The following is a 27,800-nucleotide window of genomic DNA, read 5'->3' as shown; positions in this document are numbered from 1 at the left end:
ATGGCTTCTTATTCCCACAATAGTAAGTTTTGATGTTTTCTTACAAACTAAATATTATGAATTAATTTATACATATAGGTCTAATTATGCATGCAGTCCTTATGCTCTTCGCATTTTTTAAATTTAATTACTCTATTTTTATTCTATTCATTTCGATTGTGTGATGTTTTTAAAGCAGAAAATTTTGCTCATTATGTCAGACAAATAAAATACCGGCATATTTGAAATCGAAAATCTTACCATATTAGATTCAACATTTTATTTATTTTGTTTATTTGGCCTTCCACTCATGTAAAAAAAAATTCGATCAAATTATTACACATTTTAATTATTTGCAAACAATGTTATAATCTAGAAAATGCAGTTAGCCACGTGAGTAAATATTTCATATTAAAAAAGCCATGTAATCCAATTTAACGGAAATCCTTTGATGATGTTATCAGTTGAATTTCAATTATTAAATTAAATGAATAGAGAGATTAAATTTTCGAGATTAAGAGTAGAGAGACTAATTAATACATTCTGTAGGATCTATTTTCAAAACAAAATTATAAAAGGATGTAAAGATGAGAATATATATTATTACCAATAACTAGACTAGCTTCTTAATTTACACAAACTACATTAACCAAATTTTGATTAATTAATTTAGTAGTTTTAATTTATGAAATGATGCTAAGGTGCCGTTTAAGTTTTTCTAAGAAATTGGTTTTTCAACGTTGTAATTTTCCGTCAAACTAATGCATTCTGCAGGACCTATTTTCAAAAAAAAAATTATAAAAGGATGTAAAGATGAGAATATATATTATTACCAATAACTAGACTAGCTTCTTAATTTACACAAACTACATTAACCAAATTTTGACAAATTAAAACAGAAAAACTAACATCTCAATTTATGTAAAATAAAAGAACGAAACTCATAATTTCAAATCCTTATTTTCTTCATAGTTTTATAAATATACTTTGTTTCCCATATTTTTTTTCAAAATATAACTTGCAGTTAATGTTGTTGAACAGAAAGCCTAAATTTGAGAAGTTTGGAAGAGTTGGAGTTGTTTTACTCATCTTTACCTTCAAACATTATTCAAGTTTTTGGACCACTCATTTCTCTTAAAAAATTGACCGCCTATCGTATCAATGGTAACAACACTCCACCTATGCATGGTAAATATTCTATTTTCAGTTACTCATCATCATTTTAGTTTTATAAATCTCTAGATTTAATATATATAAATCTATTGCTTTTTGAATTTTGAAATATAATTTCTCTTAGATGTGGTAATTCAGATTATAGATTCAGATATCTATAAATCTGATATGCTTCTTTTATATTCGAATGCTATAAATTCAGATAATACTCGGATTCAAAATGGATATGGATAGATACATGTGAATTTGCTTTGCTTATTCACATAAAGCCATAAAGGAAGGATATTCAAATCCACTTTATAATTTTGATTTTATATATATAAATAAATAAAATTAACTACTCCTATTTCTTTGAATATTAAAATGCATATATTCAAATTTAATAGAAATTTACTAACAATACACCAATTAGTCTTTAAATTTCAAATTTCACAAGTAGAAAAGCTAAAACTTTAAATTCTATAAACCTTATGGGCCAAAGAAAAAAGGTTAAACACACTAAAGGCAAAGAATTAGGGCTTAGCATCTTGAATGCCTAGATTTGAATCTCATCACGTGTAGATTCTCTCCCAAATAATATATTCTAATTTTCACTCTTGAATATTTTATATTGAATTGATTATTATTCTAATTAATTGAAAATATTTTATTTATTATTTAGATTTGTACCTATTTGTAAACTCCTTAAATATATACATATATACTACTACTTTTGCAGGTGTCTGTGAATTCACAAATCTCCAAGAGTTGGGTATCAATGGCTGTAATCTAAAGGGTAGCTTACCCATGTGTTTCTCCAACCTCACTTCCCTTAAAATGTTATCTCTCTCTTCCAATCAGTTTTCCGGAAATATATCTATCCTTAAGAGCCTAAAATTGCTTGAATCTTTGGACCTCTCTTCTAATCAGTTCTCTGGAAATATATCTGCCCTTGAAAGTCTAACATCCCTCCAATCGTTGGATGTTTCAAACAATAAATTTCACATCCCAAGCTCATTAAGACCCTTGTTCAACCTTTCAAAACTCAAGTACCTCCATGCAGATAACAATACCATACATGCTGATGATCATGAGATGTCGCATTCTTCGACTTCAAAGTTCCAATTGAATTCCATCAGCTTATCTTGTTGGGGAAGTGGTGTGTCATTTCCACAATTCTTGTACCATCAAAGTGAGTTGCAGCAAGTCGATCTCTCAAACACATATTTCAAGGTGGATCGATTTCCGGTTTGGTTGTTGGACAACAACACGATGCTAACGATCCTGCATCTCGACAATTGCTCTCTGTCAGGGCCTTTTCAAGTGCCATCGCGTGTGCATTCTGGTTTATCACGTTTGGATATCTCCAACAATGCCTTCGGTGGCAACATCCCAGTAAGAATTGGAGCACACCTACCATTTTTGGTTTATTTGAACATGTCAAAGAATTGTTTCAATGGCAGCATTCCCTCTTCATTTGGTGATATGAGTTACCTACAAATTTTGGACTTATCAAACAACCAATTGTCTGGAGAGATACCTCAGCACATGGCTATGGGCTGCTCTTCATTACAATTCCTTGCATTATCAAATAACAAATTACAAGGATCAATTTTCTCAGGAAATTTTAATCTAACAAGCTTGTTGGAGCTCGAATTAAATGGAAATAACTTCACTGGGATGATCCCAAATGTCTTAGCTAATTGCTCTCGCTTGTATATACTAGATCTTAGCAATAACTATATCTATGGTGAAGTCCCAAGTTGGATTTGGAATATGTCAGAGCTGGCAGCATTGGATGTGAGCAGGAACCAACTCTTTGGTAGGTTGCCACAATGGAGGGGATCTGCTTCGAATTTGGAACTAGTTGCCATGGCAGATAATCAACTTGAAGGTTCAATACCAAGGGCAATTTGTAGTCTCAATCTCAAACTTCAATTTTTGGACCTTTCCATGAACAGTTTATCTGGGACTCTACCATCTTGCTTCAAGCCGGTATTGGTGAGGGAAGTTCATTTATTTAAAAATAAGCTACAAGGAGCGTTACCAAATGCTTTTCATGATAGCTCTTCGCTGGTGACGTTGGATCTCAGCTACAACCACTTAAAGGGTAACATTCCAAATTGGGTTAGCAATCTTTCTGAATTAAGTTATCTTCTCTTAAGGAGAAACCACTTTGAGGGTGAAATTCCAATTCAATTATGCAAGTTGGATCGTTTAAGCTTGATTGATCTTTCTCAAAACAATCTCTCTGGTGGTATTCCTTCCTGTTTAAAAGTTGTTGCGCTGAACTATCTAACTCAGCAATATATTTCGTATTATAATTATTCCAATAAGATTGGTTCGATGTCCATTGAAGTTTCAATAGAATACACAGTAAAGAGCAGATCCTACAATTACAAGAGCAGAATGCTTCAATACATGTCTGGAATTGATCTCTCCTGCAACAACCTTACCGGTGAAATTAGTTTTGAAACAAAAAACATTATGAAACTCATCACATTGAGCCTTTCTCACAATAGCTTGACCGGACCAGTGCCACGAGCATTTTCTAACCTCATGGACATGGAAAGTCTAGATCTTTCTTACAACAATTTGACAGGGAATATCCCTGTCGAATTTGCGGTGTTACATTTCTTGGAATACTTCAATGTGTCATACAACAATTTATCTGGAAAGACACCTGAAAGGATTGGACAGTTGGGAGCATTTGATGAAAGCAACTACGTCGGGAATCCTTTTCTTTGTGGCTCATTGGTGGGGAAGAATTGTTCGCCCGTGGAAACGCCATTGACACCGAAGGCTTTGGTTGGCAACAAAGAAGACCATGGTTTCATTGATATGGATGCCTTCTATGCAAGCTTCTTCGCATGTTACGTGGTGGTGCTATTGTGTATCACAGCTGTGCTGTACATAAATCCTTATTGGAGGCAAGCATGGTTTTACTATATACAAATGGCCTTTGATTCTTGCTACTATTTTGTGGTAGATAATTTCCCCATAAATTTTTGTAGTGGAAACATGTAGAAAATTTTGTTGTGAAATTTGTCGATTGCATTGCCATGTTTATATGTAGCAACTGTGTTAAGACGTGGATTTAAAGTGCTCTTTTGGAACTGAATAAAAACTCGCACAAGCCATATTTTTAATTTTACTGCTATTTTAGTTGGTTTGATTTCAATTTGTACAAAATGTTAGCTGTCACTTGGTCTAGTCCTTTATAATCTCAGTAGTAGCAACAAATAATTATGGAAATATTGTTTGCTATGTGTAACACCACCTTCATGTTGGATGAGTTTCTTTCCTCCACACACAAATGAGCAACTTGGCTGCTTGGTTACACATCCAAAAGCTTCCAAACCTGTGCCAAGTTGCAATATACTACATACAAACCTTACATAATGTTTGTATAATATTTCTTCAAAGATTGTTGATCTAGAATTAGAAAGTACAAGGCTGCCAAAGTCTCAATCTTTCACTTCTAACCTCACATTGGCAAACGGCAGCGTATACTTACTGTTTTGACCAGATAAGTTTAGTTCCTCTGATTTTCAGGCATTTCTTTTACTTGTTTCGAGGTACTGCTCATACAAAGAACGATATCTCGCAGGCACGTAACCCTTGAATCTGTAACAGATGACAACTGAGAGTAAGATCCGGTAAAAATAATCGATAATAGTTGCAAGCTAAAAAGGGGGATGGAAATGAATGACAGGCTAAAGAAAATCTGTAGACAGTAGTCTAGGTATAGTGTAAACTAGCAATTTGTTTCTTTGCTAGTGTTGCAGATAAGACCTCTGATGGCACTTGCAGCCTTTAAGGCTCTAACATATTTGATGATTTCAGACAATGTTGGGCTTAGCTTTATAAGTCATTTACTCATGCCGAGAATAGGAAATTAATTTTGCCACACTTCCAATGAAACCTAGAACCGCAGAATATGGTTTATAGCATCATAGGATTAACTGGATGAGCATCAGAAAGTCTCTGCTTAATGTATACAAGGTTAAGCCTACTAAATTATTTTTCACAATGCCTAACTGACAATGTTAACTAATTGCTCAGTCTTCAAATTTAATGCTATTTTTTAGGTGACAACCATTTTGGAGTATTTGCATACCTTTCAAGAAGAGGAAGCCTCTCAGGTCCTGAAAATAACTCCACAATGCATTGCAGAGGATTACCAATATTTATCACTTTCGACTTTATTTCCTTCATATAACCCACAAAATCTTTGTATTCTGCAGGACTAAGTTTCTCTTTGACCTGATGGCAAAGAAAGAAAAATTCCCAATTCAAATCATTTAATGCAATCAGGAAAGTGAAAATCCACAAGAGTTAGCCTCTATTGTGAATTTCAAGAGAAAGCAGCAAAAGACAAATTAACAAAAAATCACTAAGGGAAGATGGTTCCAACAATTAAACAAGGAATGAATGCAAGTCATACAAGTCTTTTCAACTTAATTTCTCTAGAGGTTCCAACGATAAGTTTCTCAACTTAAAACTCATTCCAAAATTTAAATAGAATCAAAGCAATTAAAGTTTTCAATTGCTGGCATTTATAAGAAATTTTGGAAGAAAAAGATGCATTTTACCTGAATCAGAAAAGCGGAGCCTTTTGTTTCCTCTGCACCAAGTTGTTCAGCACTTCCACAAACATAGTTCTTTTTATGATTGAGAAACTTGGCATCCACCTCTGCACCTCCATCATCCTTATGCAGTAAATGAATATTAGCATTCAACATATTTGTAGTATCAGAAAGATTGTTGTGCTTCACTGAACTTACTGTGAAAGGAAGGTCTCTTGGCACTGATCTTTGGGGATCTGATGCATTAACGTTGGAACTTTTATCATGCTCTATAAGTAGTGCTTTGCGTTTCTTCATAGAACATAGTTGTTGCTCTTTACTTTGTTGTTTATCTGATGGAAGATGACCAGTCAAACCAATAACATCATGATTTTGATATTGCATTTTTCCCCTCCCAGTAATTAACAACTTTTTCTCTTTGCTCATTGGACCATTTGATCGCTTCAATTTTTTCAAATCCATACACGGAGTGAAACATGAAAGATTGGCAGGAGGAATATCTCTGAGATGGCTCAAGTTGTTGCTGCTTTTAACATCTAAAAGAGAAGATAGTTTGTGTTTGGAGTGAGGTAGATCCATTGAAGTAGACTGCAAACACTTGTTATTAAGATACAAATCATATGAAGGAAAAACATGAAACAGAAGTTTATAAAAATGATGACGTTATGCATAGAAAACAATAGATACCAAAACAGGGAGCTTTTCCGTGTAAGATTCGTCCAGAGCCTGAGCGGTTTTTATCTCATCGGGAACTGGTTTTGTAGAACTTGGACTTGGATCTGTATGAAATTAAGAAACATGGATGATTTTATGAAGTTAATCTTGGTGACAAAATGATCAAAAATGCTGTAATCAGAAGAGGGTAAAGAGCCATGCACTTATAACAGCAAGGCATTGCATTCAATGACAAAGGTCAACTTCCCCACCAATAAAAATTGAATAGAAAATTGCAGTTAATAACTAGAGCAAAAACTTCAGACTTCAGATCTTCAAAACTAAAAAGAAGCTAGGTTTAAAACAGCTCTATTAATAATTTTGGACATTTTAAGATCAAGAGATACAAATCAAAGAAACATGACAACAGTAACATCATTAAAGGACACTTAACCAAGGGTTTTCTGGTCTGCTAGTTCTGGCTTTGCAGGAGTACAGCTGCCTCCATCTCGGAAGAAACGAGTCAGCGTAAAAACAGCATCCCCAAATTTGGAATAACACTGCAAAAGTAAAGAGGAATAAGCAGTCCTTCTAATAAAGGGTTGCTTCATTTTGTAGAAGTATACCTTAATATGAGGCTGTATCCAAACTGATATTTGAGACTGACGACTTGATTGAGCAAACCTGTAAAGATCTCAGAAGATAAAGTAACCATAGAAGGAAATTGCACAATAAGTTGACCAAGTTAAGGAGAACAAATTTTAGGGAAATGCATTTTACAGTTGAAAATTTCTGAAAACCTCAACCATACGGTTCCTAGTTGAATGGATTATAACAACATATGCAAACACACACATCAAACTCAAACAAACAAACAATCAACATTATAATAAACTGCAAACTAGTTAAAAGAACGTGAAAAAAAAACATAAAACGCTAATATACATATGCTGCAGGTGTTAACTTAGAAGTGATATACATATTATGTTACAGAAAACAAGGGATAAGAAGATGAGGCACAACCAACATTATATACAACAACTCCATGAATAATTCACAAAAAAAAAAAAAAGGATGGATGGGTTCACACAAACAAATCGCTTGTGAGCCTTCAACTTCCCAAGTTTACAGCTTAGGTCTTATTCTTCCAAACTGAGAAAACTTTTCGCTTCATGCTTGGTCAGGTCCAGATTATAATGTAAACTAAGGTAGTACATCCAAGTTTACCACTAAATGCTAAATTTAACAACTGGGGCTTTTAATTAGTTAAACCAGAGTAACAGTTTTAACCCCTCAGTAGGGGAAGAGAAAAGCGATACTAGATATAATATGTCTCCGAAAGAGAGTTGAAGGGAACACATCGAACAGAAACTGTTAATATAACAGCTTCAAGCATTTACTACTTGGAGAATACTCAGATGAAAGATCACAAGGAAAGGCAATAGAAAGCAAATACCTTTCATCACAAAAGATAATTGCTCCATAATCATGACGGTGACGGATAACTCGTCCGACTGACTGATTTACAGCTCTTGATGCTTGTTGATTGTACCACTCTTCTCCAGATAACAACTTAATCATCTGATGAAATTAGCATGGAAACTGTTTACTTGAAAATGAAAAGCATTTAATTAAGTTTCAAAAAATCTTTACCCGAGAAATATCTGCATCAGTCATCGCCTTACATCCTTCCCTGGGTGATTGTGCCTGTAGGTCCAGGTACTCACGTTTGAGACGAACCTGTCATATTATCAGATGCTCATCCAGTAATAGATTTAGAAAAAAGCAAAGCTGATAAAGAGTGGAGTGAAAACTGCAAATGAAGAAACTGAGCAATAGGCTAAGGCTGAACAAACCTTGGGGTCTGTCGGCGTGGCAAATGGCATCCCAGTGATGACCACTGCCCTTCCAGCATGGTCAGCAAAATCTAACCCTTCACTGACCTGAAGAAATAGAAAGAGGGGGAAAAAAGAATCAACCATGGTAGACAGAGCTGAGCTTCAGAAAGATAAACAAGAAGCCTTTGAGGGGCCCCCCGGGGGGGGGGGGCGAACCAAGACTACAGTAATGTAGACTCGCATACCATGTAGAACATCAATCATTAGCAAGAAATACGACCTGAGTCATTACTTTTATTATATAATATTACTAATAGCATTGTTCATACAGATCTAGAGAACCTGGAACTAAACATAAGTATAAATAAAGATGAAGTTCAGGATCACAAAGAAAATTGCTCCTTAGGTTAATCCAAGGTTTAGTAACAAATACAAGGTGAACTCGTTCGTATATCTTTTAGTGGGGAATAATGCGTTATTCACTAAAATCTTACATCTCTTGAATATATTAAAAAGTATTTATTAAGGAATCAGAAATCAGAAAAGAAAAAAAAAGTATGCTAGAAACATATTCTGGAATTTATATAACACAGCTGTTTTCCATCTAGCAGGTAGCATGTATTTTCTCCTTTGTAATAATAAAACACCACTACACAAGAATTATGTTAGGCAGGCTTGTAAGGGTGTATCTCTGAAGCCCCCAAACAACCTTTCCACAGGCACAATATATGGTTGAAAGCACAAAGGAGATCTCTCCATTCTTTTATCACCATAAAACATGTTACATGTATGTCTGGCACAGTGCAAAAACAAAGATTTGCTTTATATTTGGATGGGAACAGCATACCTTGCCACGACAAACTGCAAAAAATACTGCACCCGAAGTGGAGGTGTCCTTTATTTTGGTCATATAGTCCTGCCAAAAAAAAGAAACTATTTATCCGGGCTATGAATTCTCTGATTGTTTGAATACTATATAAGACAAATTAAAATTTCCTGGATCTACAACCTCAATTGCCATAGGAAAGAGGGAAGATTGTCTGGGTTCAATAACGGGTTTCTTAAATTTGCATATTCTTTCCCATATCGTACTTGAATTTGTATTACCCTGCAAGGAGAAAGAACATAATGTTTATGAAGCTAAAAGTATGGATTCACTTCCTTTCTCCATTATTCTTGTTCCAAGATCTTACCATGTTCTTCCAACAACTAATGCACTGGTCCAAAAGGTAGTAAGAAGGAAAGAACACAAGCAGTCCATCAGGTACAATTCGAGCAAAATTGACTGGAAAAGAACTCAAAAAGAGGAAAAAACAATGTTACTGAAACATTATGGCTACTAAGGCAAATATGGAAACCTTATTGTCATTAATTATCATAAACTGAAGCATACGCAAGGCAACTCTGCACAATTTGAGCATAATACTTCAAGCCTATTATAGTTAAATAACGGACTTCCTTCTTTGAAAGTTATTGTTTCCATGTATAAACTTAGAAATCCCTCTTAGATCAACGCATTAATAGTTGATATTGCCTCGTGTAAACAACATGCTCTTTCTTTTACAAAGTCTGAATCTTTTGAACATGTATACTCAACCCACCAGGCTAAAGATAGTCATAGCATGGTTTTATCTACAGTCAAATGATCTCCCACTGAGCTATGGACCTATTGACAGCTCTCTTAGCAAATTTTATCCAAATAGTATGACCTGCTCATGTCTATTATTCAGAAAATTGTATATTCAATGGATTCCCTCCAGTGCAGTAACATGATGAAGCTGAGAAAAGAACCAATAGCCTTTCTACCACCAATAAGTGTTATATTTCTCATTGGATTGAGAAATTGAGAAAAGAATCCAGAGATCATTAGACTAAAAGCATTATATTTCTAGTTTTACCATCGGCACATCTAACTATTATCTATGAAAAGGTTCACATACCAATAGCATTGCCCAGCTCTTGTTTGTATTCTGGAGAATCACGAAATCGGAAAGATGAATTGAAGGGACGACCTGATGGACCAAGTGGTACAACTCCAGCCCATATCTGATTTGAGGATATTACATGAGGATTTTCCAACTGAATAGGAAAATCTCTGAAATAACATGCAGAAGGTTTCTCTCTTTAGTAATTAAGATTCAAGAAAACCAAAGCAAAATAATTTTAAAAAGAATGAATCGGTGCAACTTACAATTTGAATTCTTGTGCGAATGAATCCAAGGGAGATAATGTACCCGATGTCAATATAATAGATCCAACACCCCTTTCGGAGAACTCCTGCATGGCAATTCCTGGATTGAAGCACCACCAGCTGAGTATCCTGGATGACTTACCTGCCAAAGTTCAAAAATATGAATATGTAATTCATTTTTACCACAAAGCATATTAAAACATCACAGCAGAATGGTGGTATCCAGGACCAGAACCTTGTAGCTCCCTTATCTGTTATGATTGACTGATGAAGCTATATGAAGTGCATCAATTATTGTCAAGAAGTGGAATAAATTCAGAGAAAAAGATAGGAATGTGTTCCGTAAAATCTGTATAAATTTTGAGATGAAACTCCACAACAAGACAGAATATGCACCTATAGTGCACCTTGGAATACACAAAAGTCTACCTTCTTTTGTCTGTCCATTTTGGCATACAGGAGGATGGAGGATGGAAGATCCTCATCTTGTAACTAAATGGCTTACTATTTCATGCAAGTATAACAAGTAAGATCTTGATTTTGAACAAGATACAAGGAAATACCAACAACCTTGTTACTAACAACAATATCTTACAACCAATGTGGGTAATTTCCACAAGTTCCAACTAACATCACATGCATCTGCCAATAAGCACCAGTTCTTTTTCAGTACTTCTTATTGTTCATTTTCTTTTCCTGAATCCTTACTGCATCCCAGATTCCCAGCCAGTTTTTCATTTAGTTAGGGAAAAGAAAAGAAAAGAATAACCTCATTTGTTTATGTATTAATAAAGTTAATTTTCTTTGTAAACCATGGGGCTCCTAAAAAAGGGGGTGTCCATATGCCTACATTCACACCTGACAACCGGAAGAATCATAATGATCTTTAACAATGTCAACCTGATCTAAATAAAGAACTAAATTGAATCAAGCAGGGTAAATACACATGTAGAACAAATTAAAGAGCAAATAACAAATTCTAACAATTTGGTCTCTGAATTACCTTTGAAGATATCTGTAGCATTCACCTCAGCCTCTTGCACATGAACCTAAAATAACAGATTAGAGTTCAAACATAAGATGCCTAGCTTAGGGAAGAATAGTATGGAAACAATGCCCACTATTAAAAAGGTAATGACAACAACATCCACTGTCATGAGTCTGTCAACTCAAGGCACTGAGATCCAAGCTTACACGATAAGAATCAGCATGACCATTGCCCTTGTCTCTGTATATACTTTTAAGGATGTTGCCAATGCTTTCCAGCCTACAGCCATTTCCCTTTGCATCATGCTTCTTATCTTCCTCAAGCAGCACAGTAGCATCCTCAATTATTTCGATAAGCTTAGATGCAGTTTCATGTGTGATATTAAGATCAGCAAGTAGTTCATAAATGTAGGGCCCAGGCTTGGTAAATCCAAGTTCCTTGGATTCAATGGGAACTTCATCAATTCGCTTCTGAAGTTTCAAAAGAAGAGCTAAAAACATGCAGAATAAGCTCTCAATAAATGCATTGATAAGGATACGTGTGTATATAAAAAGAAAGTGAGATGTGCACACACTCATACATAAATACAATGAAATTACAAACACAATTAAGCTGAAGCTGCCAGCAAAGTGATTGAAAGGTTTTCTAGAAGTACAATATCCTCAACTTAAAGAACCAAAGCTAACTCAGTGCAGGAGGACAAATACAACTCATTGAAGAAACAACTGTGGCATTTGAAAATAATAAAAGCTTATATATAGTTGCATACAAAAGCATTTCTAAGAACAGCAATATAGATACGTTCTCAATGTACCAACTGACTAACCTCGAAGGATTGCAAAGTTATCAGGATTCCCTGATTTATCATTTGATTCTTCTCGCCTCCCAACAGCTAGGTCAACACAATGTTTCGCTTCAGATATACATGCAGTCAGAAGCCCAGAAGACAAGTCAAAAGAGGCTGCATCAGCACATATGCTTTCCTGCATTGTATTCCCATGAAATTAGTAGCTAAGCTCACATAACAAAAGGAAGAAAGTTGACTTTCAAATGAGTTAGCCTATGTCATTCAGTAGAATAACTAAATTCCAACAGTAGTGAACAAAGAATTTCAATTAGCAGCAGAAAATATGTTTTATCTAAAATTTACACATAAGTTCCAGTTACAAATTTCAATTTTCCCCTTACAAGGTTGTGAGCTTCATCAAAAATCAGTATGCTATTGTGCCACTCAAAATTAAGAGATCCTCTATATTCACGATCTATAAGATAGTTGTAAGGTGCAAATAAAATATCAACAGCCTTGTGGAGTTCTCGCGCTACATAATAAGGGCACCTACAAGAAAAAAGACATTGTAAAAACTAGCAAGAAAACATAATCAACAATATTAAAATTAGTAGTGGGGCTTTAGACCAGGACATGCATTGGAGTAAAAATAACAACCATATGAAGTATGGAAAGAGAACACTACTGCAGAAACCTACGGTCCGTATTTTCTTCCAATATTCACCAAATCCTCTATGTCAACAGGCTCATCACCAATATGAGGATTGCTCTTCATATAATCTACAATAAAAAGCAACATTAGTTGACACTGGATGCCCCTGAACTATTTCCAAATGAAAACTTCAAAAAGGAAATTAAAGAGATAGTTGCTCAATTCACTGGAAATAATTGAATAGTATAGTCCAGAGAACATTAGAACAGTATCTCAACTCTTCCCTATTGTTCATATCAAGCTCGTATGACCATCATGAAGTAATACTTTGTAAAAGGAAATCAAGCAAACTATCTCCGCATTACCATGATGAATATATATAGGCATTTCTTACTTTCCTCTTGTAGATTGGATAACAATCCAATGTGATACAATGCTTTAACAGCAGTTCCTAATAATTATCACACACTCTAAAGCCAGAATCAAAGTCCACGTCCTCCCCTTTTACAGTCAGTCTATATAAGATAAAAGTGTACATCAACCAAGAGTTAAAAGTTTAAATTAAACGACCTATTGAATAGATGCTGACATATTCAGGGCAGGGGCGGTGTATGTCAAATGACATCTATGCATAAAAGTGAACAAGTACCAGCAACACGTGAAAAATGAGTGCATGAACGCTTCTGACGCTTTCTGCAAAGGAAACGGCAGGCATTTGTCTGGGCTTTTCCTCGAAGTAAACTTACTTCTTCATGTATGCACAATTGCTCTCGAGATCCCAAAACTACCATCTTGGGCCTGTACATCCTCTAATATTCAGAAAGTCAAAACCCTAAGCCAAAATATTGAGCTTATGAAAATATCAACAACATAAATGTCCACCGATACCTCTGAAGAAGCTTAAGAACATATTTTAACAACAATGTTTAACAACAAGAGAAGCTCCCTTAGATGTAATAGATGACAGGAAAATGCTAGGAAATCTGCAGTATCTTCATATTTCTCTTTCTTTTAGTAAAAGACAAACAAAGTTTATGCGACATTCAAAGAAATGAAAATTTAAGTGTTGTTATACCTTCAATTTTTTTTACTTTAAGACTTAATGTTTCTAGACATGCAACATTTCATATAAATACTGATCAGAAAAGAAAAAAAAACAAATAAACAAACCAGTTAGGCAAGGAGTAAAATGCAGATAATCTAAGAATGATTCAAGTTGAAACCTCTAGTGAAAAGATTTCCTAGAAATACAGCAGTTATTTTATGCTCCAATCAAAAAGCAACTCAATTGAGGTTTAAAACAGATGGAGCTTGGGTTAATAATCAAACCAAGCTCAATGTGCGATGTAAAACTCCTTTGTTAAACAAACCAAGTATCAGGAAGTTTGTCGCCAACTTGATCAAGCCATTGAACACATGGCTTAATAGAGTTTCACGATTGTTCAGTTACAAAGCATATTATATTACCTCAGGATCTCACCTCTTATCTTATCAAACAGATTTAAGACAATAGATTCTACCACAAATATTTTTTAAAAAGAGAAGAGAAGAGAGAGAGAAGTAGTTATCAGCTCAAGAATATTCTCCAGGGCTCTGGCTAGAACAAGACAAAAGTCTTCCAGGAGAATGGATCAGATCGGACATATCTGGTAAGCCAGCCTGAAGACATTGGTCTACAGCCTAATATTGGAAGTGGTAAGACTGAAAAAATAAGCTCAGATGCAGATGCCAAAAAAGAGCATGAACCAACATATGCTCTTCCAGTTTTTCCTTAAATTTGGAGAACAAAGACATATCAATCATCTCCACCACAGCAAACCACGCATAACACAACTGGAACAATAAGCTATTGATAAAGAAACCTAAATCATGTGTAATGAAACAATCAACCATGACCTGTAATTGCTTCTTCTCAACTCTTGAACGACTTGCCGAAGTTGGCTGTGAGTACGTGAGGTATACACTATGGTTGGATGGTTACTGGACTGAGACTCTGATGATCCTACGTCAGGTTGGCTCCCATGGAATTCACTCTTTCTTTGACTGCTCCCAGTTGAAAACCCACCCAAACTTTTCCTCCAGGCCAACGTGGCACAGAGAAGACATAATGTTTTCCCAGTTCCAGTAGGACTCTCCAAAAGTGCATTACACCTCTGCAACATAAAACAAATAGAACAAACCTTAAATAAACAAAATTCATACTACACATCACTTAGTTCCTAAAAATAGAACCCAGAACAAGAATTTAAAACAACCCAACATCAATATCCAACTCAATCATGCCAAAATATAAATAACAATTACCCTAATGCCCTTCAATTGCATAACCATGTTTCAAAACAGCACCCAAAATTTTCTTATAATTTAACACATTTCTCCCAAAAAAAATCAGTACTTTAATAAACTAAAATTTAGTTTTTTATATATTTTCTTAAAAAATTGAAGAAAATCAGACCTGTGATCACTGTTCCTTAAATTCAATTCCACTATTCAGAATAACAAAAAAAAATCCTTACCACTAAACAGCAATAGCAACTACAAAAAGTTTTAAGAATGTACCTTTTGGAGAGCTTCAATAACTTTCTCCATGTAAACTAGTTGGCAATCATAAGCCTCGAACGGAAAATCAACATCGATTCCCCGTAACTTGTAAGTGGGCATTTTCCCTTTCTTTTTCTGTTTGGATTACGAGAAAAATGAGAGGGTTTACCTTTGTTAACTAGTTTGAATTGAGTTGTAGTCTTATAGAACATGGTATATAAACCCTAGGGGGCGAAGGAATGGGAGATAGATTTTCCCGCCATTGCGCTCCTGATTAGTGCATAGTTTATTTCCAAAGAAGCTGTCGTCTAATATGATTGTAATTTGGTTAAAATTTTCTTTAAGCCCCTGTACTTTTTGTATGTTTGTATTTTAGTCCCCTATTTTCATTTTGAATTTAAATTGCAAATCCAATATTTTACACAGTGAAATCCTTTCTATTACAACCTCTCTCTTTTTTACAGTTGTATACTTTTTATTTCTGTTATCAATATCAATACTTTAGATAAAGATTTGAATATTAGAAAATTTTGATTCAAGTTATCAATACACATTTATTTTTTTACGAGGATATTAATCCATTACTACATTGTACCTTCACTCTTTAAGAATGCTTGCACCCTCATTAACCTTGCCTTCACTTCTTGCCAATTTGAACATTAGTTTGCATTTATCTTTAGTGGTATATATCTAGAGGTGATCATGGGCCGAGTCGAGTTTGGGTCGGGCTTGGATAAATTTTTAAGCCCATATTTTAAGCTGGGTCGGCTCAAAAAAATGCTAAGCCGTGCCCAGCTCGGCCGACCCATATTAAATTTTACAACACCAAAATAGCATCAAAAACCTACAAAATATAATCTAAATTAAAAATAAAAAATATATTTGATTAAAAATAAAAATATATATTTAATATATAATTCGGGCCGAGTCGGGCCATGGCCAAAAATGTTTTACTCGAGGCCCGGCCCGTTTTCTAAACGGACATTATTTGTTTACCCAAACTCATATTTCGAGCATATATTTTTACCCAAATCCTCCCATTTTTTGGGTAGGCCGTCGGGCCGGGCAGAGTAGCCCAACCCATAATCACCTCTAGTGGTATCTCTCACCTCTAGCCTACTCATTTGTAGATTTTGGTTTGTTAGTCTTATTTACTTACATAATTATTAATTTTGAAATCTGTATACACACAATTATTAACTAATTGTAAAATTTCGAGTAAATATGATTTGGATTTTTTCGAAAACAAATGTATGTCTAGTTTCTTTTATACAAATTATTTAAAACTATTCATAATTTCTCACCAACCCTTCAATAGGGGGATAAATACATGTCAACGCGCTCAAATTCATGTGCTCCTACATAAACAACACTGTCAATACCAACTGAATTAGTACTCGATCGGAATATGTCTAGCTTTTTAAATACTCCAAAGTATGCAAATAAAGTTGACATAGAATTCTCTTGCCCAGTATTAGTAGCAAATCCAAGGGGGCCAACCCTCCTAAAATGGAAATTCCCCATTTAGGCTCTTTAAAATTTTAAAATTGTAATAGTAAAATTACATTTTAGCCTCTAAAAAAGATAAAATTTTGATTTAATCCTTTAAAAAATATAAATATATAGACTATTAAAATGATAAAATTACATTTTTACTATTGTAAAAATATACAATTAAATTTCGGCCCCTCAAAAATTTTCTTATTTGCCTTAGTATACATTATATCATCCACCTGTGTCCATTGGAATGTTTAATCAAGATTGAACATTTGAATCCTTAAAGACATAATATTTTCACGCCAAACAGCTTTTTAAAGTTGCATTATATGAGACATACATCGAATTACGGACATCATGAGAAAGCTTTAAATAAATAAACCATGAAATAGTAATTTGTATCGTAGTTTCTTTATAATTTATTTAGTAGCAGTAGCATGATATTTGCTTAATATGTATATACATTGTTATTATATTATGTGAGCACCACTAAGTTTCTTCGTTCAGTGTGCTGATTTATTATTTTCGTGTGCAGGTTTTGAACTGATCGAGGTTTTGTTATGTTTTGTGAATCGTAATAGCATGTACCTAAGAAATTAGGGGTCCTATAAGACCTTTTGATTGATATGGATTGTTGATATTTACATTGAGATTTATTTGTCCATTTTGTAATCTTTGACGATGACATTTAATCGGGTAAGAATAAATTTTGATGTTGATTAATGGTAAAGATGTTAATAGGTATTGGTACAAGTGAATTAGATGTTTGATAAACTGAGTGTTAAGATGGTTTTACATTTATATATCTAAGTGGTTAAAATAAGATACAGAGTCTTAAAGTATGTTTTGATCATTTTGTGACTTGTGAAACTTTCATTAGTTTCTCCTGACCATGAATGTACTTTCTCGATGATGTAAAAAGAATTTAGAATAATTAATCCTTATATTTTTGTTATTTTCAAGATTTTAAAGTCAAAATAATTTTAAAATAAGGGAATTCTTTTTATCATATAAGTTTATCAGGTGAAATGATAATAACAATATTTTAAGTTCAATTTTGTAAATGGAAAAAATATATATTAGAAGAGTTTTGTAGGTTTAATTCGATTCAATTTCGATTTAGTTCAATAATTAATAATTTAGATATATTTTTCAATTATATGTTAATATATAATAATTTAGGTGAGATAGATTGGGTTTATTATTTTAGATTGGGTCAAGTATATTAATAAAAAGAATCATATGATCTTAAACACAACAAATGAATATATATATATATATATAATTACATTTACACTACCTTTGAAAAAAGTATTATTTTTTATATATGTTTTAGTATAGTGTAGTAATAAATTAACTCAACTGGTAATATTTAGTTACTTTCATGACTTATTTTTAATAAAAAAAGGGGAAATTTTCGTTTATCTTACAAAATGACTTATTTTTTAAAAGCGTCTTGACTTATATTTTTAATTTTAAGTTTAATTTTGTACTAACTATTTTTTATTTTATGTTTAACTATTGTAATATATATGTAATAAATAATATTTTTTCTAATGTCATTACACTAGTAACTAAACGATGCAATAAGGTTATTAAACTATTAGTAAATTTATATGTTATTAATTCAACTTAAAAAAAGTTACAAAATGGTCATTAAATTATTCGAAAATTTTTATTTAAGTCATTGGATTGTTAAAATCGTTGTTGTATGGCATTCTCTATTCGCAGTGCTTGCATCAATAGAAAGTTCTACTTCCCCTTCTCTTTTACAAATCAATTATTTTTTCATGAAGTAACTTTGAATTACATGAATCAAATTCTACTCATCGATGAATACTGATCTACTGTACCGATTGTCGAATTATTACTTGGAACTCGTTAGTCAAACTTTAAAAATAAACTTAATAGTTAAGTGAATTAAATAAAAACTTTCGAGTAATTCAATGACTCAAAAGAAATTTTTTAAATAATTCAGTGACCATTTTGTAACCTTTTACAGTTGAGTGATTAAAAAGTAAACTTAATAATAGTTTAGTAACTTGGGTGTATTTTACCCCCAAACCCCCCCCCCCCCAAAAAAAGAAAACCAATAAAATAGCCCAAGGGCCGCCACACCATGAGTTTCCAATCCAACCCACCGCATTTTGGCCCTTTTTCAAGTGACCGACTGACAGCTGAAGGCGCTTTTCCTCTTTGTTTCCCTTTCAATTTCCGCTCCTTCATGTGTTCATCGATTTCTATTATTCTTTTACATTTGCCTTTGTTTATCTTCACCATACCATTGAAGTTCAATCATATGTAAAACTGGTATTTTTTTTAAATTTATTTTTCCATAGCCATAATTCTTGATTTCCCCATATTTTCTTTATTTTTCTGCATTTCAGAGAAGATGGTATTATAGGATGAAACGTAAATTGTTAGTTTGTGGAAATTAGGGTTTTAATTTTCATTCTGTTGCTTATTATATGCATTAATGTTTATATACTTAAGGCATTTTGTTTTTTTTTTCCTGTTTTAGTTATTTCACCTGCTGCGACTTGATATGCATTGTTAGCTGTATAATGAAAACTATAATGCTGCCGGCGTTTGCTTTGAGGCGATGTATATCGACTTCGGCTTGCCTCTGCCAAAGAATCAAGCAAACAGGTTACCTTCCCTTAAGCCTTTTCTGTTGATTAATTCGTTTTTTTAATGTGTTAAATTGGTGCGAAGTTTAGGGTTTCATATAATGAAATGTATGAAAGCTAATTTGCTAATTGGTGATTTTGCTGACAGATAATGAGATAGTGCAGATGTTCCAGTTGCCAGTTCCAATGCGGGACTGGGCTTTTAACCGGAATTTTCCGAAGAAGAATGCTTATGCTCGAACATTGGACAAGAGGTTTATAAGAATTTTAAAAATATTTAAGTGGGGGCCTGATGCAGAGAAGGCATTGGAAGTGCTAAAGCTGAAGGTGGATCATCAGTTGGTTCGAGAGGTTTTGATGATAGATGTAGAGATTAATGTTAAGATCCAGTTCTTCAAGTGGGCTGGGAAAAGAAGGAATTTCGAACATGATTCTACGACATACTTGGCTTTGATTCATTGTTTAGATGAAGCGGGACTTGTTGGTGAAATGTGGAAAACTATCCAAGACATGGTCCGGAGTACGTGTGTTGTTGGTCCTGCTGAATTATCCGAAATTGTGAGAATCTTAGGCAAGGCTAAAATGGTGAACAAGGCTCTCTCCATCTTTTATCAGATTAAAAGCCGCAAGTGCAAGCCAACAGCTAGTACTTATAATGCTATAATCTTGATGTTGATGCAAGAAGGACACCATGAAAAAGTTCACGAACTCTATAATGAGATGTGTAATGAGGGTAACTGTTTACCAGACACAATAACATACACTGCACTAATGTCCACTTTCAGTAAGTTAGGCCGTCATGATTCTGCCATTAGATTGTTTGAGGAAATGAAGGAGAATGGGTTGCAACCTACGCCAAAGATTTATACAACCTTGATTGAAATCTATTTTAAGCTAGGTAGGACTGAGTCAGCTTTAGGTCTAGTCCAAGAGATGACAGGGAATGCCTGTAGCCCAACTGTTTTTACTTACACAGAGTTGATAAAGGGGCTTGGAAAAGCCGGAAGGGTTGAAGATGCCTATGGCATATTCATGAACATGTTAAAAGAAGGTGGTAAGCCTGATGTTGTGCTTATCAACAATATGATTAACATTTTGGGCAAAGTGGGTCGATTGGAAGATGCTCTTAAGCTTTTCAATGAAATGAAGTCTTGGCAATGTGCACCGAATGTTGTAACATATAACACTATAATTAAAGCTTTATTTGACAACAAAGCCCCAATATCCGAGACATCATCCTGGTTTGAGAAGATGAAGGCCGATGGTGTTGTTCCCAGTTCATTTACTTATTCAATTCTTATTGATGGTTTCTGCAAGGCAAACAGAGTTGAGAAAGCTTTGTTATTCCTTGAAGAGATGGATGAAAAAGGCTTTCCTCCTTGTCCGGCTGCATATTGTAGCCTGATCAATAGTCTAGGGAAGGCAAAACGATATGAAGCAGCAAGTGAGCTATTTCAGGAATTGAAAGAGAATTGTGGGCATTCAAGTGCTCGGGTTTATGCTGTGATGATAAAACTTTTTGGGAAGTGCGGCCATCTGAGTAAGGCTGTTGATCTATTCAATGAGATGAAGAAACTGGGATGCAACCCTGATGTTTATACTTACAATGCACTGATGTCAGGGATGATAAGAGCAGGCATGATAGATGAAGCTCATTCCTTGCTGAGAACTATGGAAGAAAATGGTTGCACCCCAGACTTGAATTCTCACAATATCATTCTAAATGGCTTAGCTAGGACAGGTGGCCCAAAGCGGGCAATTGAAATGCTTACAAAGATGAAGAATTTAAAGATTAAACCAGACGCGGTATCTTACAATACGGTTCTTGGTTGTCTCAGCCGAGCTGGTATGTTTGAAGAGGCTGCAAAGTTAATGAAAGAGATGAAAGCAAGTGGGTTTGAATATGATCTCATCACCTACTCATCAATACTTGAGGCAGTTGGCAAGGCTGATGAATATAATAATCTTACTGCTTTCTGATGGAGTCCTTATTATTAGGTATGATAATGACATCTTTCATACTTCTCCCCTACCTTTTTTGGGTTTTCTTTTTTTGCTTTCATAGTAGACTGTTTATTGGACTTTTTTGAAGACATGCTAATTAAAGAATGCTTTTTGAAGCATTGATATATGATATTCTTATTATCCATATTTTTTCGATACCTTATATGGTATAGATGATCATCTTGATGTTAACTCTGCTGCCTCTCGCTTAATTGATAATTCCATCCTTGGGTTACTGCATACGTAGATCATTTTGTTCTAAACTGACTTGGTTAAGTGTACAATTGTCAAGCTTAAGTTTTGGGGATATCACTAGAAACTACAGAAGAAGCTGGCATCTGGATAACCTAGGGATGTTCAATCCGTTATATGTACAGATAGAAGACTAATGGAGTAGGCAAACTCTTCAAACTAACTGTAGTTCTCAAATGAAGTAAAACACTTAACAAGTTTGCCAAAATATCTCAAATATAAATTATTACAAGCTGACATTTAGTGTGACATTTGCTTTAGTAGCTGAGCTAAGAACATGTTACTAACTGAAGATTTGCCTGACAAGGATATAATGGGTGCTGTTCCGTACCTGCACAAACTGTTGATGGTTTTATAGGTTACTTTAGATCAACTACTTGATATTTTGGCATTTTGGTGTGCTCTTGATAACATGTGGTAATTGTCGACACAGAATCATCCATTTGTTGGTGATGAAGGTTCATTCCACTTTACTGCGTAGCTGTCTTCCTGGTTAATGCTTGTAGCGAGGTTTAGTTTTATAATTCTTATGGGAAAACGTTTCTGAGCCTTCTCTGTTTTGGTTCATGGATTTTTATACTTGTTTCTTTTTCTTTTGCAGGTTGAGGGTCCCTAGAAATTGAAGAAAACAAAATTCCAGTGGCAGAGTTACCGTCATACATGCAAAGATGATGTAGAGTCGAAAGCAATATGGACAAAACCAACACTTGATGAATGGAAAATTGCTGTTGAGGCCTATGGTAAAATGCTGTCAGCTAATTTGCTGAAACACCAACACTTTCCCCCCCCCCATGTATAGTGTTCTTTAAACTACTTATTGCTTTGTGCCTTCAGCTATTAAGTGGCAAAAAGTATGATTCCTTTACGTCTCCGGGCGAGGAAGAGTTTACTACTAAGCTTCTGAACGTTCTCTGGTCTAAATCCAAGTACAAACTGAAATGACATCTGCCATGATACTTGTAGTAACATAATATATCGGCTGACAAGCAAAAATGAATGGCCTTTTTGCTCTCTTCTATGTCTCTATTCCCAGGTCTCACCCCATCGTCGGTCTTTCCCCATTGTCGGAAAATGAACCACAGGTCATAAATGGGTATGTATGGAAGTTGAAGTTTTGGCAGGCAGCAGGAGAACAGCAGCAGGTTCAACTTCCAGTTCTTTTGTTGCTTAAGGTTGGAGCACTTGATGATTACAATATCACAGAGAACAATAGGATTAAAGAAGATAAAAGGAAATTAAAAAAATTGATTTCATATACTCCTTTTGGTAATTTTATCATTTTATTACTGAAAGCTGATGTTTCAAAAGGTGGATATTATGTTTTGATTATTTCTTTTTATTACGCATTACGCAGGCTAATAAAGAGCTAGAGCTTAAAACTACATGGGGTTGCACCAAGTATAAATTGATATTATCCAGTCTTATGTACTACTAAACCAAACAGATTAGTCCTGGACGAACCGGTTTAGTTCAGTTCATTTTTGTCATAGGGTTGCACTCTATAATGGATTATAATTTAGAACAATAAATCAAATCATGTACATACTTACCCTCCCAATCAACACCTGACTAAAGGTTTCTGCTTTTTTCTTGTTACATGTAAAACACCAAAAGGCAAGATCCTGGAAATGGTTTGTAGCAAAAACCGAATAACCGGCAATTTATATGTGGTTCAATAAGCCAGATCACTGCATTACATCTTTAAGTTCACACTTCACCTGCAAAAATGATGCTAATAATAGCAGAGTCCATGTTTTCAAGCTCAATCCATGGAGACCGCGATTGGTAGAGGTAAAAGAGGGCCTTAGGGTTATGCAAATGATAATGGGAGTAATGATCTTTCTAAGTTCGGTAAAAATTTCTACTCAATCGATGCAGCATATTTAGTGCTATTGTTGGAGATTGGCAAAAGGCTCCAATATATTATACAACAACATTCAGCAGTCGACATTGAATCAGCAATAAGAAATAAAACTGTATTTTGCATACATTACCCGCTTGCCTTCTCATTCTCCTCATCATCAGCCTGCTGCTGTATTTTTGCAATTTCGGCCTGCGCTCGTTCCATGATGTGTTGCTTCTGCATTTCCAACTCCCTGTGAAAATCCATTCTCATCTTCTCTAACTCCAGCATCTGCTGCCTTTTACTATCCTCAATCTTTTCATATGTATCGCTGAACTTTTGGATCAAATCAGCAAGCAATCTGAAAGAAGAACCCTCATCATATTGCCTCCCGAATCTTCTCTTTTTTGGTGGGAGTCCATCTGAGACATCCTCTTCACTGTCAGCAGATTCTGAATCTGCTGGACTATCCCTCATTTCATCTAAACCATTTGCACGGTTCAAATAAACTCTGGGGTTCATGAATACATACTCACCCGAGTCCAAACCACAAGAGAGCCCACCCTGCTGTGGAGGAGTCGACATTAACATATCCATCTTCTTGAAATACACCCATTTGCTAGAAGTACCACCAGTCTCTGCCAGCATAGCTTTCTCCTTCTTATACTTCTTCTTCAACGTATCTAATCGATTACGACACTGGGTGTCGGTCCTTTCAATCTTTGAAACCTCCGAAACCTTCTCTGCAACTTCTTGCCATTCCTCAGACCGAAGACTCTTTCTCCCACGTTGAAGAAAAAGATCACCCCATGCATCTAGCAAAACAAATGTCTCACGCTCAGTCCAATCCGTAAGAGAATTTCTCCCACCGAATGAGGGCTTTGGCACTGAAGGAGCTGAAACTGCTGGTGCTGGAACTCGAGGAGCAAACTCATAACTCGACAACAAACTCTTCAATTTCCTCTTCTTGGGGTGCCTCTCCATGTCAACATCATCGTTCTTTCCATCATAACCTTTCTGTTTATCACCGTTTTCATCATAATCATCCTCATCCCCATCTTCATCATCATCAAGCTCGTCATTGTCATCATCATCAACATCATCCATATCTTTTCCTACATACCGAACACCATTATTTCGGTTACGATTTTCCTCCTCTTCCAAATCTTCATCATTTTCTTCTTCCTCCTCATCTTCATCATCAACAACATATTGATTCCCGGTCGGCCTCACATACGGATTATTACTTACAGAAAGCTTTTGATGATTCGAAGAACGGTAACCAGGCTGGTGACCAACACCATATGGATTTGAAGGGTGTCTAGCATTATCCTCAATGTTATCCATTAAAACCAAAAATTCAGCTCCAAAATAAGAAATACCTCAAAAAGTATCCTTCAAATTCCAAGCCAAGCTCAAAAATAGAATTTTAAATAAACAAATTTACAAAGAAAAATGCTTCCACTACACCTTAATAGCTCCAATCTCAGAATTTCCTCTTCTCCATCTAATCAAACTGCAATACAAAAAAAGAAAAAAAATAAGAACCAATTATTGATTCATTTATAAAAAAAAATGGAAGAAACGTAGAATCAAGCTAAGTCCTTCATTATTCAATAACAAAAACCCATTCAAAAAAACTCAAGAACTAAACTTTTTAAACCCTAAATCAGGGAATTCTCAATCTTTCAAGTTTTTTTTTTGGGTGATCAGTGATTTTATCCTTTCCCGGAAATCAAATTCCAATTAATATCATCATCCTTTAAATAAATAAAACCCCTAATCCTTAATCAATCAGAGCCCAATTTCGAAAACAACAAAAACCCATCAAAACTTACCAGCAAAATAGAAGCTCAGAATTCTCTTTAACATCAAATGACTGTTGGTGTTCTAAGTATCCTCAACCACAGCATTGTGAAGTTCCAATTTTTGTTTTATTGAAAGAAAATTAAACACGGAATGAGGAAGCAATTGTGACGGTGGAGAAAGTAAAAAAGATTATATAAAATTATATTTATAAAAGGGTTAAAGTACCTGGGAGGTCCCTGTTATTATAGGTATTAGACCAAATTAGTCCACAATTATTAAATGTATCAACTTCGTCCTTGTACTATTAAAAAGCATCAAATAAGTCCAAAGTGTAGCCGAATTAACATTTATTCTATAAAAAATATCTTGAACATTATTATTTTTCAATTGCTGTTCAATTCAAAGAAAATGAAATGAGGATTGCTGATCATTTCTCCTTCAATCCTTTGAAAGCCAATCAGCAGGTTTGTAGAACAATTAAAGACATAGCTTGAGGATCATTTGTTGATTGAGAAATATACCATGGGGAACCAAGTAGAAAAACGTCAAGTCGTCAACATTAGACTATGCATAAGCTATCTTAAATAGATGTCCTAATCGTCTTGTCCAATAAGATGTTCGAAAAAAGAATGGAACAAAATATTCCAACATACAATCCAAAGAAATGTTTGAATAAAGAATGTAACGAGTGTTCTGGATAGTTCAGATCTCAACAATCTCTTCATTTAACATTTTAGCAAAATTAATCAGTAAATAATTGATATAGATTAATATAGTTCCCCCTTTCACCATACATTTCAAACAATAGCATCAACAACTCATTTGTTACCAATATCTCCCCCTTTTTCGGCATAAATGCCAAAGAGCCTCCTAATCACCAAGTTAACTTCAAAACAAGATGGCTCCCTCTAAGAAAATGCATTATCAAGCATCATACTCAAATCTTGAAGAATTCATAAAGCATGATCAATCAACCAACAAAATGTCAAGTTTGAAACAAAGTCAAACAATGCAGCATCAAGAGTAAAAAAACAACAAGCTAAACCAGCAACATAAGCAACAAAACAAGCAAGACACACCCTTTTCTCCCCCTTTATTTATGCTCCGCTTGTTCGTTTGCCTCAAAAATTTTCAAACGAACAAAGTGCTACATCTTCAACAATAGGGATTATAAATCATGGAATAAGTACCTTTTCCACAAAATCTAGATGAAGATTGTCTATCGTTCAATAGATCTTCAATTTGGTTTCCATGAGATGCAATGCCATGCTTCACTTGAACATCAATATTTTGTTGATCCTTATAATTCAATTGTGGCTGATCTTTTCTCACCGAAATTTGCCTCTATCACATTCTACCCGGCGCACTTGATATTGGAACAAGTTTTGCAACAAACCTAAACTTCTTTCAATCTCGCATTTAGGGGTGTGCATTTTATCGATTTGATCGATTCGGTTTTTTATACAAAAATTGAATAAACCAAACAGACTTAGGGAGCAAGATCGAATAAATTGAACTGGAAATCTTCAATTCGATTCAATTATTTGATTTTTTATTATCGTTTGAAATCTGATAATATTATTGGAACTAATTGAATTGAGGTGTATTCTCAAATCTCAAAGTGAAGCAAAAATAATAGGTGAATTACAAGCTAGCATTGTCACTCTTCCATTTCATATTCAAAGCAAATCCTTAAGCACTTGGGCAGAAAACTAGTTAATTGTTGTTTGTACATTTTTTTGGTAATGAATCGAGTTTAGAGGTACTCTTGGAGGTAGGTGAAATGGGTTCAGATACTCTTTAAGTTCCTGCAAGATAAAAGTGTGTTAGAGGCTGTCGAAGCTTGTACTTCAAGACTTCCTCTAATGCTTAAGTCAATATACGTGTTTGGTAATGAAGAAAGGTTAGTGAAATAAGCTTAGTAAAGAAGATGAATCATGAAGGAGAAAGGAGAGAGCTCTCCCTTGAAGGTCTTAAGGGAGTATTGGAATCATATTCTTCTCTTCTTATTTCAAAGGGAGCTTGAGATTTTGTTGTTGTTGTTTGTAATTCGTATTCCTTGCACTTGCTTAAGGCTTGATTTCAACCTTCTATGTGGTTTTTATAACCTTGAGGGCTGGTAGCATTTCTATGGCCTGACATTAGTGTACCCTTAAAGGATTTTTGTTGAATGCAGTAAAGGATATAATATTACAATATTCATTCAATATGCCATTATTATAAACCAATATTCCAATGAATACAAAACTAAAGACCTTAATGGATGATTATTCATGTGGACATTGAGTTTCAAGAAGAACAGATGAGTGAGAGCAGATTCCCTTAAGCAATCTTACTCATAATGCTTCACGACTGTTAGTCAATTTCTCAATCAAATATACACAATTATATCAA

The 27,800-nt window shown here is 34.6% G+C and overlaps 4 protein-coding genes across 12 annotated transcripts in view; 2 read left to right on the top strand and 2 right to left on the bottom strand.

Moving 5' to 3' along the window:
• LOC107937330 (receptor-like protein 15) overlaps nt 1-4,286 on the top strand; it is a 54,607-nt gene extending 50,321 nt beyond the window's left edge. For 2 of the 3 annotated variants that reach the window (XM_041096217.1, XM_016854383.2), the window contains one exon: nt 1,871-4,273. In XM_041096217.1, the coding sequence (XP_040952151.1) occupies nt 1,871-4,158 (2,288 nt within the window). In that variant the 3' untranslated portion in view covers nt 4,159-4,273. Of the gene's footprint in view, nt 1-1,020; nt 1,168-1,870 lie in introns of all 3 variants that reach the window. The other variant, XM_016854380.2, reaches the window with a different exon arrangement.
• Nucleotides 4,287-4,377: 91 nt separating this feature from the next.
• LOC107924100 (regulator of telomere elongation helicase 1 homolog) lies at nt 4,378-15,655 on the bottom strand. 7 transcript variants are annotated; one of them, XM_016854384.2, is made up of 23 exons: nt 15,390-15,655; nt 14,727-14,983; nt 13,480-13,628; nt 12,877-12,958; nt 12,580-12,727; nt 12,218-12,374; nt 11,598-11,881; nt 11,407-11,452; nt 10,404-10,545; nt 10,153-10,307; nt 9,406-9,497; nt 9,222-9,320; nt 9,060-9,128; nt 8,231-8,317; nt 8,028-8,114; nt 7,831-7,955; nt 7,001-7,058; nt 6,829-6,934; nt 6,408-6,499; nt 5,919-6,317; nt 5,727-5,843; nt 5,252-5,397; nt 4,378-4,758 (listed from the first exon to the last, which is right to left on the bottom strand). In XM_016854384.2, exons 1-23 carry the CDS (start codon nt 15,489-15,491, stop codon nt 4,683-4,685), a joined length of 3,075 nt encoding a protein of 1,024 aa, XP_016709873.2. In that variant the 5' UTR covers nt 15,492-15,655; the 3' UTR covers nt 4,378-4,682. The 7 variants fall into 7 exon arrangements, with proteins under 7 accessions (XP_016709873.2, XP_016709874.2, XP_016709875.2 ...); XM_016854385.2 differs by having other exon boundaries at nt 5,919-6,308; XM_016854386.2 differs by having other exon boundaries at nt 7,831-7,946; nt 15,390-15,636.
• Nucleotides 15,656-18,989: 3,334 nt separating this feature from the next.
• Nucleotides 18,990-22,766, top strand: LOC107924121 (pentatricopeptide repeat-containing protein At3g16010). The gene is made up of 4 exons (XM_016854424.2): nt 18,990-19,178; nt 19,390-19,517; nt 19,647-21,496; nt 22,356-22,766. The coding sequence occupies exons 2-3, from the start codon at nt 19,433-19,435 to the stop codon at nt 21,476-21,478; spliced, it is 1,917 nt and encodes a 638-aa protein (XP_016709913.1). The 5' UTR covers nt 18,990-19,178; nt 19,390-19,432; the 3' UTR covers nt 21,479-21,496; nt 22,356-22,766.
• On the bottom strand, nt 22,542-25,582 carry LOC107924122 (trihelix transcription factor ASIL1). Its single transcript, XM_016854425.2, has 2 exons — nt 25,436-25,582; nt 22,542-25,113 (listed from the first exon to the last, which is right to left on the bottom strand). The coding sequence occupies exon 2, from the start codon at nt 24,942-24,944 to the stop codon at nt 23,745-23,747; it is 1,200 nt and encodes a 399-aa protein (XP_016709914.1). The 5' UTR covers nt 24,945-25,113; nt 25,436-25,582; the 3' UTR covers nt 22,542-23,744.
• Between the last annotated feature and the right edge of the window lie 2,218 nt (nt 25,583-27,800).

This window comes from Gossypium hirsutum, chromosome D06 (assembly GCF_007990345.1).
Source record: "Gossypium hirsutum isolate 1008001.06 chromosome D06, Gossypium_hirsutum_v2.1, whole genome shotgun sequence".
Classification (NCBI taxonomy): Eukaryota; Viridiplantae; Streptophyta; class Magnoliopsida; order Malvales; family Malvaceae; genus Gossypium; species Gossypium hirsutum.
Note: the sequence above shows the minus strand (reverse complement) of the source record. Positions and strands in the feature narration are given on the sequence as shown.

Excerpts from the sequence above, each read along its gene's own strand:
- LOC107924100 (XM_016854384.2), bottom strand. The coding sequence starts at position 15,491 with ATGCCCACTTACAAGTTACGGGGAATCGATGTTGATTTTCCGTTCGAG. Across the intron at positions 12,375-12,579 it reads TTGATGAAGCTCACAACCTT|GAAAGCATATGTGCTGATGC; the intron begins GTAAGGGGAAAA and ends AATACAATGCAG. Across the intron at positions 5,398-5,726 it reads GCTCCGCTTTTCTGATTCAG|GTCAAAGAGAAACTTAGTCC; the intron begins GTAAAATGCATC and ends CTTTGCCATCAG.
- LOC107924122 (XM_016854425.2), bottom strand. The coding sequence starts at position 24,944 with ATGGATAACATTGAGGATAATGCTAGACACCCTTCAAATCCATATGGT.
- LOC107924121 (XM_016854424.2), top strand. The coding sequence starts at position 19,433 with ATGAAAACTATAATGCTGCCGGCGTTTGCTTTGAGGCGATGTATATCG. Across the intron at positions 19,518-19,646 it reads CCAAAGAATCAAGCAAACAG|ATAATGAGATAGTGCAGATG; the intron begins GTTACCTTCCCT and ends TTTTGCTGACAG.